Genomic DNA, 14,707 nt, shown 5'->3' with positions numbered 1-14,707 from the left:
TTTTAGTGATTGCTTTTGCTTCTACAGCTCATATTTCTGTTGCCAGCATTTTGCTTGTGTGTGTTTGCATAAGCACTGAATACCAATTTGGTGCCAATTTATGCTACTTTAACATTTGCTTCGATTTTTCTAGCTCTTTGCCATAAATGTTTTCACCATTTTATTACTCATTTCGGTTCTGTAATATCCCTTGAATCAGTACACTGTCATTATGAATTTAAGAACAAAGGCAAAGAGCTGTTAGTATTTATAGCTGTTTCTTTTTCTTTTTGGTTTCCTAGGTTGGAAGTTCCACAAATACACTCAAAGCTCTCCAGGTTGCTTTTGCCGATACTGACACTCAGGCTATTTATCTCTTGACTGATGGGAGACCTGACCAGGTATTTCTGCAATGAGAAAATGCAGTAGTGTGGTGCTGCAGTGGTGGTGTCAGAAGGCTGAAGTATGTGATGAATATCATACTTGCAGCGCCGAGTCTCTTGGATGTTGTCATAATATTGAAAAATTGTATTTGAGAAATGTGCAGTTTGTGAAGGGATTTTGATTAGAACTCTCTGCCCACAGTCCAGTCTTTGGTGAATGATAACTCATGACATTTCTCATGAGTTGTTTTAAGAATCTGGTAACTGATTAAATATAAAAACTGTATGTGAGTATCAAGGTTAGGGTTTGTGTTAAATAAAATATCTCCCTAACTTAGTACAAATAGATCATCAATTAAAACTCAGAAAATAATGATGGTCTCAAGATATGGTGGGATTTAAATATTAAAACCCTGCAATCTTGTGTGATGGCTTGAAAACCTGAAAAGAAAAGGGTTGATAGTAGAAAACAAACAAGCAAACAAAACCATAACCACAACCACACCCCGCCCCCAAGTTTGAGTTCAACGTTTTTCCCTAGAGAAGACATCAAATATGTAAGTAGGTACCTTCTTACATTCTATTGCAGAGCTTACACAAAGTCTATGTCACGTCTGAGGAATAAGTGGCTAATTGTTAATTTACATTATATTTGTATAAAAATGTTAATAGTGATGTTTTTCCATTAGGTTTCCGTATGATACCAAATTCCATTTTCAGCCTACTGAGTCAAATTTGGTCTCATGTATGGTCAGTTTGGGAGTAGCGGTGATCTGGAGTTGTTTCAGGTCTAGCTTTAAGTGTACTGTTACCATGACTTAAAATGATGCTATTTCATGTTATATCACATTGTATAATGCCCACTTGTTGATCAATGATGCAAATGGAGTAGAACTGAGCTTTTAAGCTGTAATGCAGGGTGAAAACTAGCTGGTATGCTGAGAATGGCATTTTTAAAATACTTCATTTGCTGTTGAAAATTTTGCTTGGTTGTAATGGCAAATATGCAACAAAAAACAGACTTAGGTATATAGCTGGGCTAAGGGGTACATAAAATTAATTACTGAATCATATATAATAAATCTCAGATTCAGAAAGCATCATAAACTTGCACAAATAATTTCTTTATACCTTGATAAGGAAGAAAAATGTTAAATGCTCACTTTTCTTTTTGTTCTGTTTCTTTTGATAAAAGGAAAGTGGCCCATAAGGAATGGTGGATGTATAGTTTAATTTCCCATACTTTAGTAAATTTCTTTAAGACTTCAGAAACAAAGAATACTGATTATATTACAATTTTAATTGTATTAGTTAGAGTATCCTGTGCCTTAATGCATTATCAATGTTTCAAACTCAATTTTAAATCAGCTCATTTTATATAATTGTGAAATAGCAGTGTGTGCTTTTAACTGATCTACATCTATCTCTAAGCAACAGTATGACTGATTAGATTCTTACAAATTCTTCGTATTTTGATAAATACATTTTAGAGGCCACATATTTAATATACATTTTTCCATTTTCAGGCCCCCCAAATAATTTTGGCTCAAGTCCAGCTTCATCGTAAAATTCCCATCCATACTGTATCCTTCAACTGTGATGATATAGAAGCTAATAATTTTTTGTACAAACTATCTACTGAAACAGGGGGAAAGTTTCATTATTACAACATTCATTTGACTGGCCCTGATGCTTCAGAGTTGATTGATGTGAGTATTTTCCAATAAATACATTTGTTTTTTCATGCTGTTGAAGGAACAGCAGCACCCGCATCATTGTGAATTCATATTACACTAGATTATTTTAAAATGGGGCTAATCCTTATCAGATCTGGAGTGGTGTGACATCAATGAGTGTGCCATCATTTGCTTATGAAATTTTATTAGACCACAACAAATAAGCCCAAGTATTATGCAGCATATATTTGTACTGCTACTTTTGCAACCCTGCTCCTCCCCCACCACCTTTCCACCCCTATAGACCAAATTCAGCTCTGAAAGAAACATGTCTGATCTCTGTTGTCTCAGAAATACGTAACCATTTAAAATGAAACTATGGTTTGTATTCTGTTAATAAATGAGAGAATGAAGACCTGAATTTGAATGATGATGAATTAATGATTCTATGAATTTTCCTAAAAGTTTGCAACAGCCACTGGGTAGAGATCCATAATGCATAAAATGCAGTCACTTATCAAGTGAGACTAAGCAGCTCAATCTAACAATACCCACTAGGAAATTTTTGAATAGACTAACACAACCACCCTTTTAAAGCATATTCTTGTTTTTAATTAAAGTTAACACTCAGTTAATTAGTTCCAAAACTTTTAGAAAACGGTGGTAGTGAAACAGTGAGAAGAGCCAGGAACAAGGCAGTGGCAGGAAATTGAGAACTTTGCAGACACCATTCAGAAGGAAGATGTGAAAATACTCCAGCAATTTCGGTGATTCTGCTGCTGTGGACCGCCTGACGCTGTCTACATTGGAAAGATGAGGGTCTGAGTATGTGTTGTCCATCTCCAGACTTCTGGCCCTGTGGGAGTTGTAGAGGGAACATCATTGGAATTTCCTTCCTGTCTCCTCCTGTAGTTCAAATGATGCCCAGTCAGTTCCAATGTTTACTTGAAGAGTATAGTTTTTACTTCTCATTTTCCAAGGACAGTCTGTAGTACAGCTGTGATCTGTACAGTGAAGACAACAGTTGTAATGTACATATCTTGTATTTTATTTATTTACTTATGTGTTGGCTTGTTTGCTTGCAGTGAGGGGAGCTACTGACCTTATTACATTATTTAGCAATATGGCTGCTCATATCTCAAGGGGTAACTGGCTTGTTAGGGAATTCTTGTCCTTTTCTGAAAAAGTAAGAATAATTTGAAAGTCAGTGTTGCCAAGCACGTTTTAATCTTGCTTTCTATAAGCTTATTCATACTTACAGAACGTTAACAAAACAAACTTTGATTTAAGAAACAGAGAGACTACCTGAAAAAGTATAGCTGTCCTAACCAAGACTTTATTCAAAATTATTATCCAAGCTTGCATAGTTTCAGTTCAGAAACAAAACATGTTTAGGAGTAATTGTGATACAACGTTTGATTTTGTTGTTGTTGCTGTTGTTAGAATGAAGACATACGTCTTTTAAAAAGGGAGATTGAACAAGGAGAAAGAGACTTAGAGAAAGCGAAGACCTTTCATGCTAAATGTCTGATGATGGATTATTATGATGGGGAAAACAATCCAGTAAATAAGTATGTCCTCATACTGCTATCATGTTAATAAGAGATTTGAGATATCTGTTACATTTCTCCTTTTTCATTGTCTTTTAACCTCTGACATTCTTCTCTTTTAAAAAGAAAGGTGTGTGGGATTTTGTGCGTGTTTTTTGTTGTTTTGTTTTATTTTTTAAACATTTACAGTAATGGAAAAGAAAAATCTGGAAAAACACGTTAAACTGTGGTGCCTGAAACGATCTCTAATATCTCAATAGTCTCAAATTATTAGGAATAATTAAAGCAAAGTTGTGAAAATATTTTTCTGTCTCCAGCACATGCAAAGTTGCCCCTTCTGACCTAGAGAATTCGTTATTGTCCTATAGGTAGACCTTGCTTGGTACTTCATGACTAAATTGCCACTCATTGGGATATGCTGATTGAGACTTAAATATGTAGAAATGTATTTGTTTAAAAGATGGCAAACACCATGAATGAAATTCAGCTTCCTTCTTTTACATTTTTGATTTTACAGTGTGTGCCTGTATGTTCATGCCATATTTATCCTTGCTTTTTAACAAAATATAAGTAATGTCATCAATTAAAAATAGTTTCATGTTCAGCATCCATTAAGAATGTTGTAGTGCCAAGAATGACTGTTCAAAAAGAGGTTCTTCCACAGCACACTGAAGGCAGACTCATGAGCCACTGTTGAAAAGTTTTATGCATGCCTGATTATACTGAGTTTCTGTTCAGGGAGCAAACACAGACCTAGCTTCAAACATGAAGTTGTAATCTCTACAGGAGCACAGCCTTAATAAAAAATAGCTTGCTTGGTGCTTTATTTATTTGTGTGGTAATAGTACAAAAGCAAAAAGGTACATTTAAAAAATCAGGTTTTAAAGACAGAAATCTATTAAAAATAGTAAGTGAAAATAAAAGTATTAAAAAAACACATTAAATTAGAAGTGGAGAGTCCTGTGGAATGTTTTTATATATGTGGAAGGGCAGACAGGATGTCCAGTATAAAAATGTAGGTAAGTGTTTATTTTAGAATTTGCGTATTTTATTTTTTATTAGTGCTGGAACATAGGCATATATGTGCATATGTATATACATAGATTTGCATATATGTGCATATGTATATACATATATTTGCATATGTGTGTGTGTCATTTTCATTGCTGGTGGTAGGTTTACTCCTTCTCCCAGGATGCAAAGTGGCTATTATAGAACATTCTGACCTTATTAAAAACATATGAGGGTGTTGCCTTGAAAGTAATGAACATCTTTTAAACAGACTAAGAAATTATTTTTAAATAGTTTTAAAAACTGAGAACTTTTTGACCTCTTTTGAACTCCCCTTTGAAATGCAGACTAGGATAACAGAGAAGCATTGTTGGAAGCATTTGACATGAGCATTTAAATTACCAGAAGACATTAGCTTAGCATTTTTTTAAAACCAGTGATATATGTTTGAGATAATTTCTTACTTGTTTCTTCTTTTTGTCACTTAGAAGCAGTAATCACAAGCAGACACATGTGGTGTCTTCTGGAACCAAAGATGCTGAAGAGCTGAGCGCTACTCTTAGCAGCAGGCTGTGCTGTGCTTCAGAAGAGCCAACGCTGACACCACATCAGCAAACCTGGCAAACCACTGCTGACAGTCCAACCCGAAGGAAAAAAGCATTATACGCAGGTAAGGCTAAAATCAAAGTGTTAGCAGAATTTATTCACTATCTTGAAAAGATTGTGTTGAAAATAGCAAAAAGCATCCCTCGCTGTAGGAAGAAATGAAGCCTTTGATGATTTAAATAACCGTCTTTCTGAAATTCCATCTAACTTTTCTTTGTTTCTACTTTTCAGACGTCTTACTCGTTTGGCCCAAACAGACAAATGTCTGCTCATTTATGCTTTATCACATGCCTGTGGTAAAATAGAAATTATTTTGACAGAATGTTTTAAATAAATAAATAAATAGATAGATAGATAGATATTAATTTTTTATTTCTTTTACTCCAAATAAGTACATCATTGGCAAGAATGAAGAGCTGATCTATATTTCACTAGTTACAGCATTACTTACACTAATATTTCTCCTTACTACACCTGTAACGCTATTTTTCTCTTTGAAGTATCATTTGCATGCAGTCTGAGATTGAGTTTACCCAGCTGATGTAAAAGAAGTCTTCTTCCTTGGGAAAGTGCAAAGTACAAATTAGTACTGAAGTAATTTTGTGTTTGATGTCGTGTGTGGGCAGTCCCTTAAAAATTGGGACTAGACACCAAAGAGGAACTAAAAAATCCCAGGCATGTATTTGAGCAGTAAGTTAACTCTTCCTTCTTTGTCCGTTCAACACCTGCAGAGCAAACAAAGACGAGTCTGCTGCGAATCCTGAGCCACAGTGTGAAATCTAGGGAAGAAAGCTCAGAGGAAGGAATATCTCCTGAAAAAATGACCTTTCCTGTCAAAAAGAGCGTGAAGTGTACAACTGTTTTCAAAGGCAAGTTGACAGAAGAGGAAGCTCTGGGCAGACAATAACACTTCTCCTCCTGTGTTTGTAACTAATGGTGTCTCACTTGAGGCAATACCGTGCAGACCCATGGTACAAAGGGCTGGAACGCAGCAGAGATGCAGGGAGCTGGTCATGCAGCAGGGGATTGTAACAAGGTCCTCACAGCTGCAGCCAGAATCTTGCCAGCACCCAAACTATTGAATTTACAACAGCTTAGTTATGTCCACGGTGTGCAGCAGCTGTGATGCTGCTTCACCTTAGACTGCTGAAAGGGTATCACAGTTGCTTCTTATTAACAGAATAGATTTTGAGAATCTTGTTACACAGTAATAGATTGGTCCTGTAATGCAGTAATTTGTAGTTATATTCAATGTTGAGGTTAAAGCTGTAAGTGGTGGTTTTAATTCTCTGATAACAATGTAAAATGAGCTTGAACTTTATCAATATGTTTAGACTTGCAAAAAACATGTTCTCTGAGGCAGATGCGTATGTCGAGACAAAAATACTTACAATGAGGCTTAGATACACATCCAAATAGTTTTCATTTCCCTCAGTAATTCATGCAACTCTGAACGTTATGATAGGTTCTCTAAGTTGTTCTAAAACCTCACCTATGATACTTGAAGATGTTTGACATTTTTACATTTCAGCATCTTATTTTTAGTTCTTTATATGCCTTTTATACAGACGTTTATAGCAGTATACCTCAAATTAACCACTCCTGGCCATCTCATTTGTGATAGTACACATCTTCAATTGGGGAATAAACTGGTTAATCTTTATTTTTGAGTTATAAGAAATAAAAACATACAAAGATTTGTTTGTTTGTTTGATTGTGGTTTTGGTTGGTTGGTTGGTTTTTAATTAAATTATTCCCCACCTATCTTATAAATTTCCTCATTGATTCATTAGGGCTCATGAGGCATATAGTAACATTGTTACTATTGATCAAGTACCAAGAAAGATGGAAACATAATTCTCATTGATTAGTTTACCAGCTGAAATAGACATTATTGTGTAGTCTTTGTGACGCTGCTAGCGGGCTCAAATAAAAACCATCATGCTATTATATGCCAGCTTATTTATGTATGCTTTTGTGTGCACAAAAACTGTGAGATAATGAAATACAAATGTTTTATCTTAGATCTGAAAATGCAGAAAGCTGTGAAAAGGATATCTAAAAGGTATGTGTGTGCATATATAGATACATCACAAAAATTATAGTTCATCTTTTTCTTCGGTCATTTCAAACTTCTCAAATGTGTTTCTACCTTGTGCTACACCTTACAGTTTCTTTTTTCCAGTTCTCTAGACGTCTCTTCGGCTGTTTGGTTAAAGACACATGGCTTGGTTGCCAGGCGACTCACCATCATGGATGCCTTAGCGCCTACAGCTGTCCCTCATGGTACCAAATACATCCCAGTTCTGGACAAGCATGTAGTTTCTAAAGTATTTGACGAGGTAAAACTCTTACACTCTTTCAGTGAAACATAAAACTTGGCACTGTTTTAAAAAAGATTTTTTAATTCATTCCTATAAATGTCATAATTGCATTCTCTAATGTTCATTGTAGGTGGTTGATGTGCACTAAATGTATAATGCATATCTGAATGTTAATTCATGCATCAGTGGAAGCTAAAACTGATAGTTAATAGTATCTTTTGCAGACTTTACTCTAACTTTTAGAGCTATATATCTTTCTTTCACAGTTACCAGTTGATGGCAGTGTGCAGCCATCAGGTGTTCACCAATTTCTTGAGCACCACAGCCTCTACTGATACATACTAATTCACTGGAGTATGTATTTTAGGTCCATAAAATCATTAGGAAAACTGTGCAGGTGCAGAGTTTGTGGATTTGTGCATTCTCAAGGTTTACATGTGTCTGCTAAGATCTTTTGAAAAGTATTAAAAAAATTTACTTTGATAGGTTGAGGCAATTGTGAGATGATACAAAATTGACAATGAATTGTCTATTATGAGGTTCTAATTGCCATTCCACTTAAAGGAAATCAATTTTGTGGCAAGTTGCTCTAATTCTTCTTGTGTGTTGCATCCTGTGAAAGTCCTATGAATATGTTGGCAGCTCGTTTTAACTAATGAAAACTGTTTCTTTAAACAATACTCAAAGAAAAAGCTAAACAGTTTCTGTTTAAATAATACAGCATGAGCAAGGGTTTTGGAATATGATGTGATATAGAGCTAAGTAAAATGTTTAGAATGAATGTACACATTTGTACATTTTAAAGTTTTCATGTTTGATTTTTAAATTTAGGAATGGGAATTTTTGTTATAGCACTCAGATCGTGGAAGCAACACCCAGGTTGTGGAAGCAAAACCAGATCCTCTGTTTTAGTAAAACTAAGTCAAACCCAAGATCTTTAAGGATTTTTTTGACGTGACAAATTTTTTTGTATGCAATAAAAAGATGGCTTTTTGTATCAAAAACATTAAAAATGTACATTTTAGCTTTTCAGATATTCAATGATTACGAAACATCTACTCTAAGTGAAATGTCAAACAAAAAACATTGTGACTTTCACATAACTCTTTCTGAGCTTATGGTGGTCTAGTTCAGGACTGAATTAAGTTCAGTGTTCTTAGAATGATCAGCTTCTGTACAGAATCTAAACAGTGATCCATGGGCTTTTTTTAGATTCAGGGTTATAAACACAAAATAATATATAATTTTTACCACTTTTTCGTATCTACTGATGCCCGTTAATTGTATAGAGGCACTGAATTTCTCAGGCTATGAAGAATTAATGTTCTGTGTGTAGAGGCATGGATTTTTCTGGATCTGAAACAGTATAGAAAGGAAAATAAGGTTGGGGGCTGCACACGTAGTGGACTCAGTAGAATTTATGAGCTATGGAACCCACTCTCCCTCAAGCGTCATGACAGCATGTCAAGGAAAAGCAGAAAATAGGTTCTGAGACTAGACATAGAGCTCAAATGGGAGACATAACAAATTGATTTAGAATCTTGATTATTCCAGTACTTCAGAAGACTTCACTGAAGATAATAACTGTACAGATATTTTTGCATTCTTCTTTCTGAGATCTTAGTTTTCTTGGTGTGGAATGCAGACATCCTTGTTTGCTTTTCTGGAGATAGTATAATTTTTATTTTCAGTGTTTGCTAGCAGTGATGACAGAATAACTATGAACAGTTTTCTCACCTTGGAGATGCAGCAAGCAAAATGTTTCCACGACAACTGTTCATTAACAAGAGGCCGACCTGTTGTTTTCAGTTCTGTGTGACCTGCCAGTTTCACTGGGGCTATTTCAAAGAGGTTAATTCATTAAACTACCCATCATATTCATATTCAGAAAAAAAAAATGACATGGGTGCTCATCTAAATTACACTATGGTTGTTCTGGAGCTAACCTCCCCTACAGAACCACCTGAGTATCTGTTGCAGATTGTGGCATCTTAATTATAGTTTTGCAACTTTTGGAGTTTTGGCTCAATGCTTTGCTCAAAAGAATCAAGTTCAGATTCAGCCAACAAAAACATCTTGTTTGGTCTAAAAGAAGAAAAAATTTTCTAGGGTTATTGTGCTTTGGTTTTGCCTTTAAAATTTTGAAATTTTCATTTTGAAATAATAGCCATTTTGAAACAGGGGAATTCTTTTGATATGAATTTTTAAGTATTTATTTTAGAAAATGACAAAACATTTTGGCACTACAAAAGCTTCCCTGTGATTTCTCTCAGCTCTATCTGTCAAATTTCACTTGTCTTCATGAGCAGTTTTCATTGCTCTCAAAGTACACATAATATTTCAAGTTCACTATTTGCTAAGGACACATTCCCTTCTGGTTTTATTATTCAATACTGTAATAATATGTTTGTGTTTGCCCCTCATATTCTATTCAAAGTGTTTATCAGACTGTATTGAATATTTATTTTGCAAATGATGCTGGTTGTACTTGAAATTACTCTGGGAATTTGTAGGGACTAGAGGAGAGGGTTTCTATGCGCTGGACTCCTATAAACTTGGTTTGAGTAACATAGTGGACAACAACCATGGCAGTGTGGAACTGGAAGACAGGTCTTCTCAGTTCCTTGCCTTGCAGCTTTCAAACTCTGCCCGGTGATGACAGGCAGCCAGATGTCATGGCTCGCAGTTCTGGGCAGAGATTTCCCTCATCTGTCTCTGGCAAGATACTTCACTGACATATTCCCATTAACTTGAGTTTCTAAGTGATCTTAAGTTTAATTTAATACGAGGAGCTTTGATGTGGTCTGGCACTGATGTGACACAGATTTATTAATCAGAGAGATGTCCTCAGAAAGAGAGGGGAATATGAAATCCCACCATGCTCCTGAAAAAATGGTCATACAGCAGTAATTTGGAATGCAGCCAGTCTGTGATGATACAAACACAAATAAAATATCGCTGAAAAATGTTCTCAATTAAAGAATTCTTTTTATGGTTTTGTTTTCTGATTGCTTGCCTTATTTCCCCAACAGGGGTTTTAGTTATATCTGAATTGAATCTCATCCATCTTTATGTCATCTATATCCTGATCTCAGGCAGGCACTTAAAGCAGCTTCCCACTCAACCATATGTGTTGAAGATGGTTTGGGGGAGAGTAACGTTCTCTGTCTTCTCAATTTCTTTCTTGGATTTTTTCTGTTTATAATCATCATTAGGACATTGATATATAAAATACCTTTTCTTATATGAGCTGCTAATTTAAGGGGTTGAAGGATGGTGGGACTTTGGACTGAGAGCTTGGAAGGCATCTTTCCTCCTCTCATCATCCCTTTTCTACCCTTTTCTCTGCCTTTTGGTGGTCTACTTGTAACTGTTTGAATTTCTATTTTATAGTGAAGTTGACTGATGTAAATGCTGTATTGTGAGATTTGAAAGGTATTGAAGTTCCTGATTCTGACTAACCTAGTTAGGTTCCTATGCATTATTGTGGTTAATTAAGACTAGATTCAGTGAGCAATATCCACCCTGTTCACTCTTTGGTGATCAGTGTGATGTTGAAAAGTGTCTCTCTCTCCATCTTTAGTACTCAAATTCCTTTGAAAATATGGTCCTCCAGAATAAGAGTATTAAATACACTTAAATAAGTAACTATCACACCTGTATGACACAATCGGATCCTAATAAGTGCAAGAGAATGTTATTTTAAAGCGATGCAATCTGGAATATTGTCATGACCCAGACATGCTTGTCTGCCTTCTTACCTACCCTTCCATTATTAGAGTGACTTTTTTGACAGTACTGATTTAGTTAGAATTAACTATTACCTAGGAATCTTCATTTGCAACTTCTGCATCAAGTGATTGCATCATTTCAGAAGATTTTATTAGCAGGCTGGAAACTATGTCTTAATTGCGACATTTCTTTAGGGTGCTCAGATCTTTCTTTCTGCAGTTTTCAAGTGTTCCTTCAGTCCATTCTGATGCTTGTACATGGACTCATGAACATTCAGTTATTCTGGTGGAGAAAAAGTTGAATGATAAACTAAGTCTTTGTCTTTTATTGTATAATAGATGTTACCGTTGGCGCATGTTAGCAACAAGAAGCGAATCACACTAATTAATCCCCAGGCAGTGAATCTTGATGCCTATAAAGAGAAGCTGGAACAAGCAATTAAATCCTATGAAAGGCAAGTCTATTCATCAGAAATGTATCATGTTTGCCATCTAATTTCAGATTTTTCTTATGTAGTGGATATTTGCTCACACATGCTTTGCCTAATGCTGGTAATTCTGCACATTGACATACTTTAATCCACTGTCAACCAGTAGGAGAAATGTTTATTTTCTTCAAAAAAAATGCAGAGTGAAGAAACAGATAACAGGCAATGAGATAACAAAGAACATGTTGCTCAGGTTTTGTTTGTTCAATGATAAAAAAACCCCAACTTTTACTTTCTGGGAATAAACCTGAAAGCAATCATCTCTAGAGAGGAATTCCCCCTCAACATACAGTAGTAGCTAGACTTTTAACTTACAAGTAACCCCTAAATCCATAGACTGGCATTTAAATTAGTGGCTTGCTTTTCACTGCCAGGTTCCTAGCACCTAACTATGGATGAAAGAGTATAACTGAAACACCTATAAGATAGTGACACTTTTAATTGATTTTTTCTTTTTTGAGAAAGATATGCCTTGTACCTATTAATTAAATGTCTGTAGAAGCACATCGGAAGTAAATAGGACAAGGACATTATATGTCTAAGCTATTTGTTTCCTTGATCTAACTTGGTGCATTTTTTTATGTAATACAATTATTTGACTGCTAATGTCAGTCAGCAACTTTATGAGACCTTTGACTAGAATGGTTTTAATAAATGAGATACCTTTTCAGGCTGTATTCTAATAACATTTACAGATGTAATTACTTTATATGATGAAAAAACCCTTGATGACAATGTTTAGTCTTTGTTTTTTGACAAATTCCACTGAGCCCTTTAAGGCTGCTTGTTTGTTTATTTCTTTGTTTGTTTTCTCTGTAGCTCTATGATCACACCAGTTGTTTTTAAAGCATGTAATAGCTGTCTTTTTCATTCCCATTTCCTATTTCTAAAAGTTTACATCTTTTGTGGTAAAAATCAAGAATTATGGTTTGCAAATGCTGCTTGCTAAGTCTAATATTTAATGGAATTCAGTGAAGAAAAATCTGTTGTTCTGCGTGTTCTGTCACTGAGACAATACTATTTTTATCAGGCTGATAAGGAACTCATAGTAATCTGGACTTCTCACTCATTTTGGCAGAAGGTTTGAGTGGTATATTTTTGATGGTGACTTCCCAAAAAACATTCAAGTTTTTCATTGCTGTGCCATACCATTGAATATTTTACATGTATTGACTTAAATTTTGAGGGAAATAAAAGTGTTTTCTGTTTAAACTCTGATGATCTTCTGCTGACAGCATTTTCACAGTTTCCCTAAAACTTTAATGACTGGAAGTATGGCTTACTTATGTTTATCCATAGAGGTCAATGAATCACTGTATTAAAATAGTAGGATTGAGCTCCCTACTTTTGTGAAAAAGATGTATAGAAGAGAGATCTGCCTGGAGATCCTTATAATTGACAATATAAAAGAAAATTTCTCATTGCTTTTCCTTCACATGTGAAACAGCAACTCAGTCAAATTTATTCTGCTGTAAATGCCACAGTACTTCTACAGTAACTGAATTTGCAAAAGTTGCAGTTTTGCTTTGCAAATAGTGATTGGTCACAAATTTATTCTGACTTCTATAGATGGACAATATGTGAGGGCATGCAGGTTTCAAGCACAGAAACAAGCATGACAATATCTTCCCCATACACAGACTGACCTTAGCATTAGATGAAGAGGGTGTAAAGTGGTGAGGGCAGAAATTTGCTACTCTGACAAAGAGAATATTCAGTGTTGAAGGAGAAAAATGCTGGAAGACTCAAAATGTCTATAGCCAGAGGCTTTTACAAATGAGTTAGTTATGAGTGTGCACATTTAGAAGTATGAAATTGGCAGTGGAGCATGCTTAGACTGCAGATTGTGAATGAACTAAGTAATTTGCATTCCAAAAATGCTTGGGTTTGGTTTCTAGTAGATAAAATAAATCAATAAGAAATTCATATTAAAAATCTGATGTTAATGAGCTTTTTTTTTTTGCACATGCATCAGTAAATCTAGCAAGTCTAATGGTTAACATCTGAATTTTTCCTAACAATGAATTTATTCTTGTATTTCCAAAGGAAGTTTGAAAGTTTTTGTGTATAATTATGGCAATTAGGATCATCAGTAGAGTTTTATTTCTGTAGTAAGAAATTAAGTAATTGAGTGATGGCTTAATTGTCTGAGAAGTTAATAAACAGAAAAAAACTTCAGGCTAGGTGACCTAGTAAGAATTTATAATCTATGTCTTAAAAGCAAAAGCAGAAAGTTTAGTGGTGCTTTTAAAAGATCTCAAAACTGCATTGCTTTGGGATAAGCAGTTCTGTTTTCCTGTTGGTAGTTTTTCTTCATAGCCAGAGTTTAATGAAGTAGAAACCTAAATTGCAAAACTGAAGGGTTAACTTAACAGGTATCCTTCAAGGTACAATTTTCTACAACTGTTTAATTGGAAGAACTGTGCTTAGCTTAACTGGCATTTAATCAGTTTTGTTATTTGATTTGACTTGCTGGTGCTGAAGAGAACCATCCATAGGAATGCCTGGCAGGAAGCAGCAATGATTGCCATTAATTCTTCTATGACCCTGACATAGTCATGTTGCTACTTGATGGGAGATGCTGTTTTCCCATCTTCTCTTGCAGTTGATAATTTCATAGATGAATGATGAGGATACAATTTGATGACACAGTGCTCTTGGTATACAAATCAGTGCAGATATGTTAAGAAAGTGTGTTTATTTGCTGGTTATGAGATAGGCAAATGCACAAGGAACTGCATTCCCTCAAAAACTGCTTTGCTTTCTTTAATAGGCGCCTAAACCTGGTCATTTGGAGAGCCCTGTCTCAGCAGGAAAGAGACAAGTAAGCTATCACCTTTTGGTTTTCTAACTTACCTCTGAAAGGCTGGTCATAAATACTTGATACTTTTTAATCAATATTTCTATAATCAACTGATTTTATTTTTAGGTATTTCATAACTATACCTTACTTTTAAAA

At 35.1% G+C, this 14,707-nt stretch overlaps 1 protein-coding gene across 7 annotated transcripts in view; it reads left to right on the top strand.

Annotated features, from left to right (window-relative positions):
- The window catches only part of VWA3B (von Willebrand factor A domain containing 3B), a 68,377-nt gene that overhangs the window by 33,020 nt on the left and 20,650 nt on the right, over positions 1 to 14,707 (top strand). For all 7 annotated transcript variants that reach the window (XM_065075492.1, XM_065075466.1, XM_065075481.1 and 4 more), the window contains 9 exons: positions 282 to 380; positions 1,889 to 2,071; positions 3,482 to 3,609; positions 5,088 to 5,269; positions 5,937 to 6,074; positions 7,231 to 7,270; positions 7,391 to 7,547; positions 11,600 to 11,715; positions 14,522 to 14,572. In XM_065075492.1, coding sequence (XP_064931564.1) covers positions 282 to 380; positions 1,889 to 2,071; positions 3,482 to 3,609; positions 5,088 to 5,269; positions 5,937 to 6,074; positions 7,231 to 7,270; positions 7,391 to 7,547; positions 11,600 to 11,715; positions 14,522 to 14,572 — 1,094 coding nt within the window. The remainder of the gene's footprint in view (positions 1 to 281; positions 381 to 1,888; positions 2,072 to 3,481; positions 3,610 to 5,087; positions 5,270 to 5,936; positions 6,075 to 7,230; positions 7,271 to 7,390; positions 7,548 to 11,599; positions 11,716 to 14,521; positions 14,573 to 14,707) is intronic.

This window comes from Columba livia, chromosome 1, assembly GCF_036013475.1.
Source record: "Columba livia isolate bColLiv1 breed racing homer chromosome 1, bColLiv1.pat.W.v2, whole genome shotgun sequence".
Classification (NCBI taxonomy): domain Eukaryota; kingdom Metazoa; phylum Chordata; class Aves; order Columbiformes; family Columbidae; genus Columba; species Columba livia.
The sequence above is the reverse complement of the archived record's forward strand: the minus strand, read 5'-3'. Positions and strand labels throughout refer to the sequence as shown.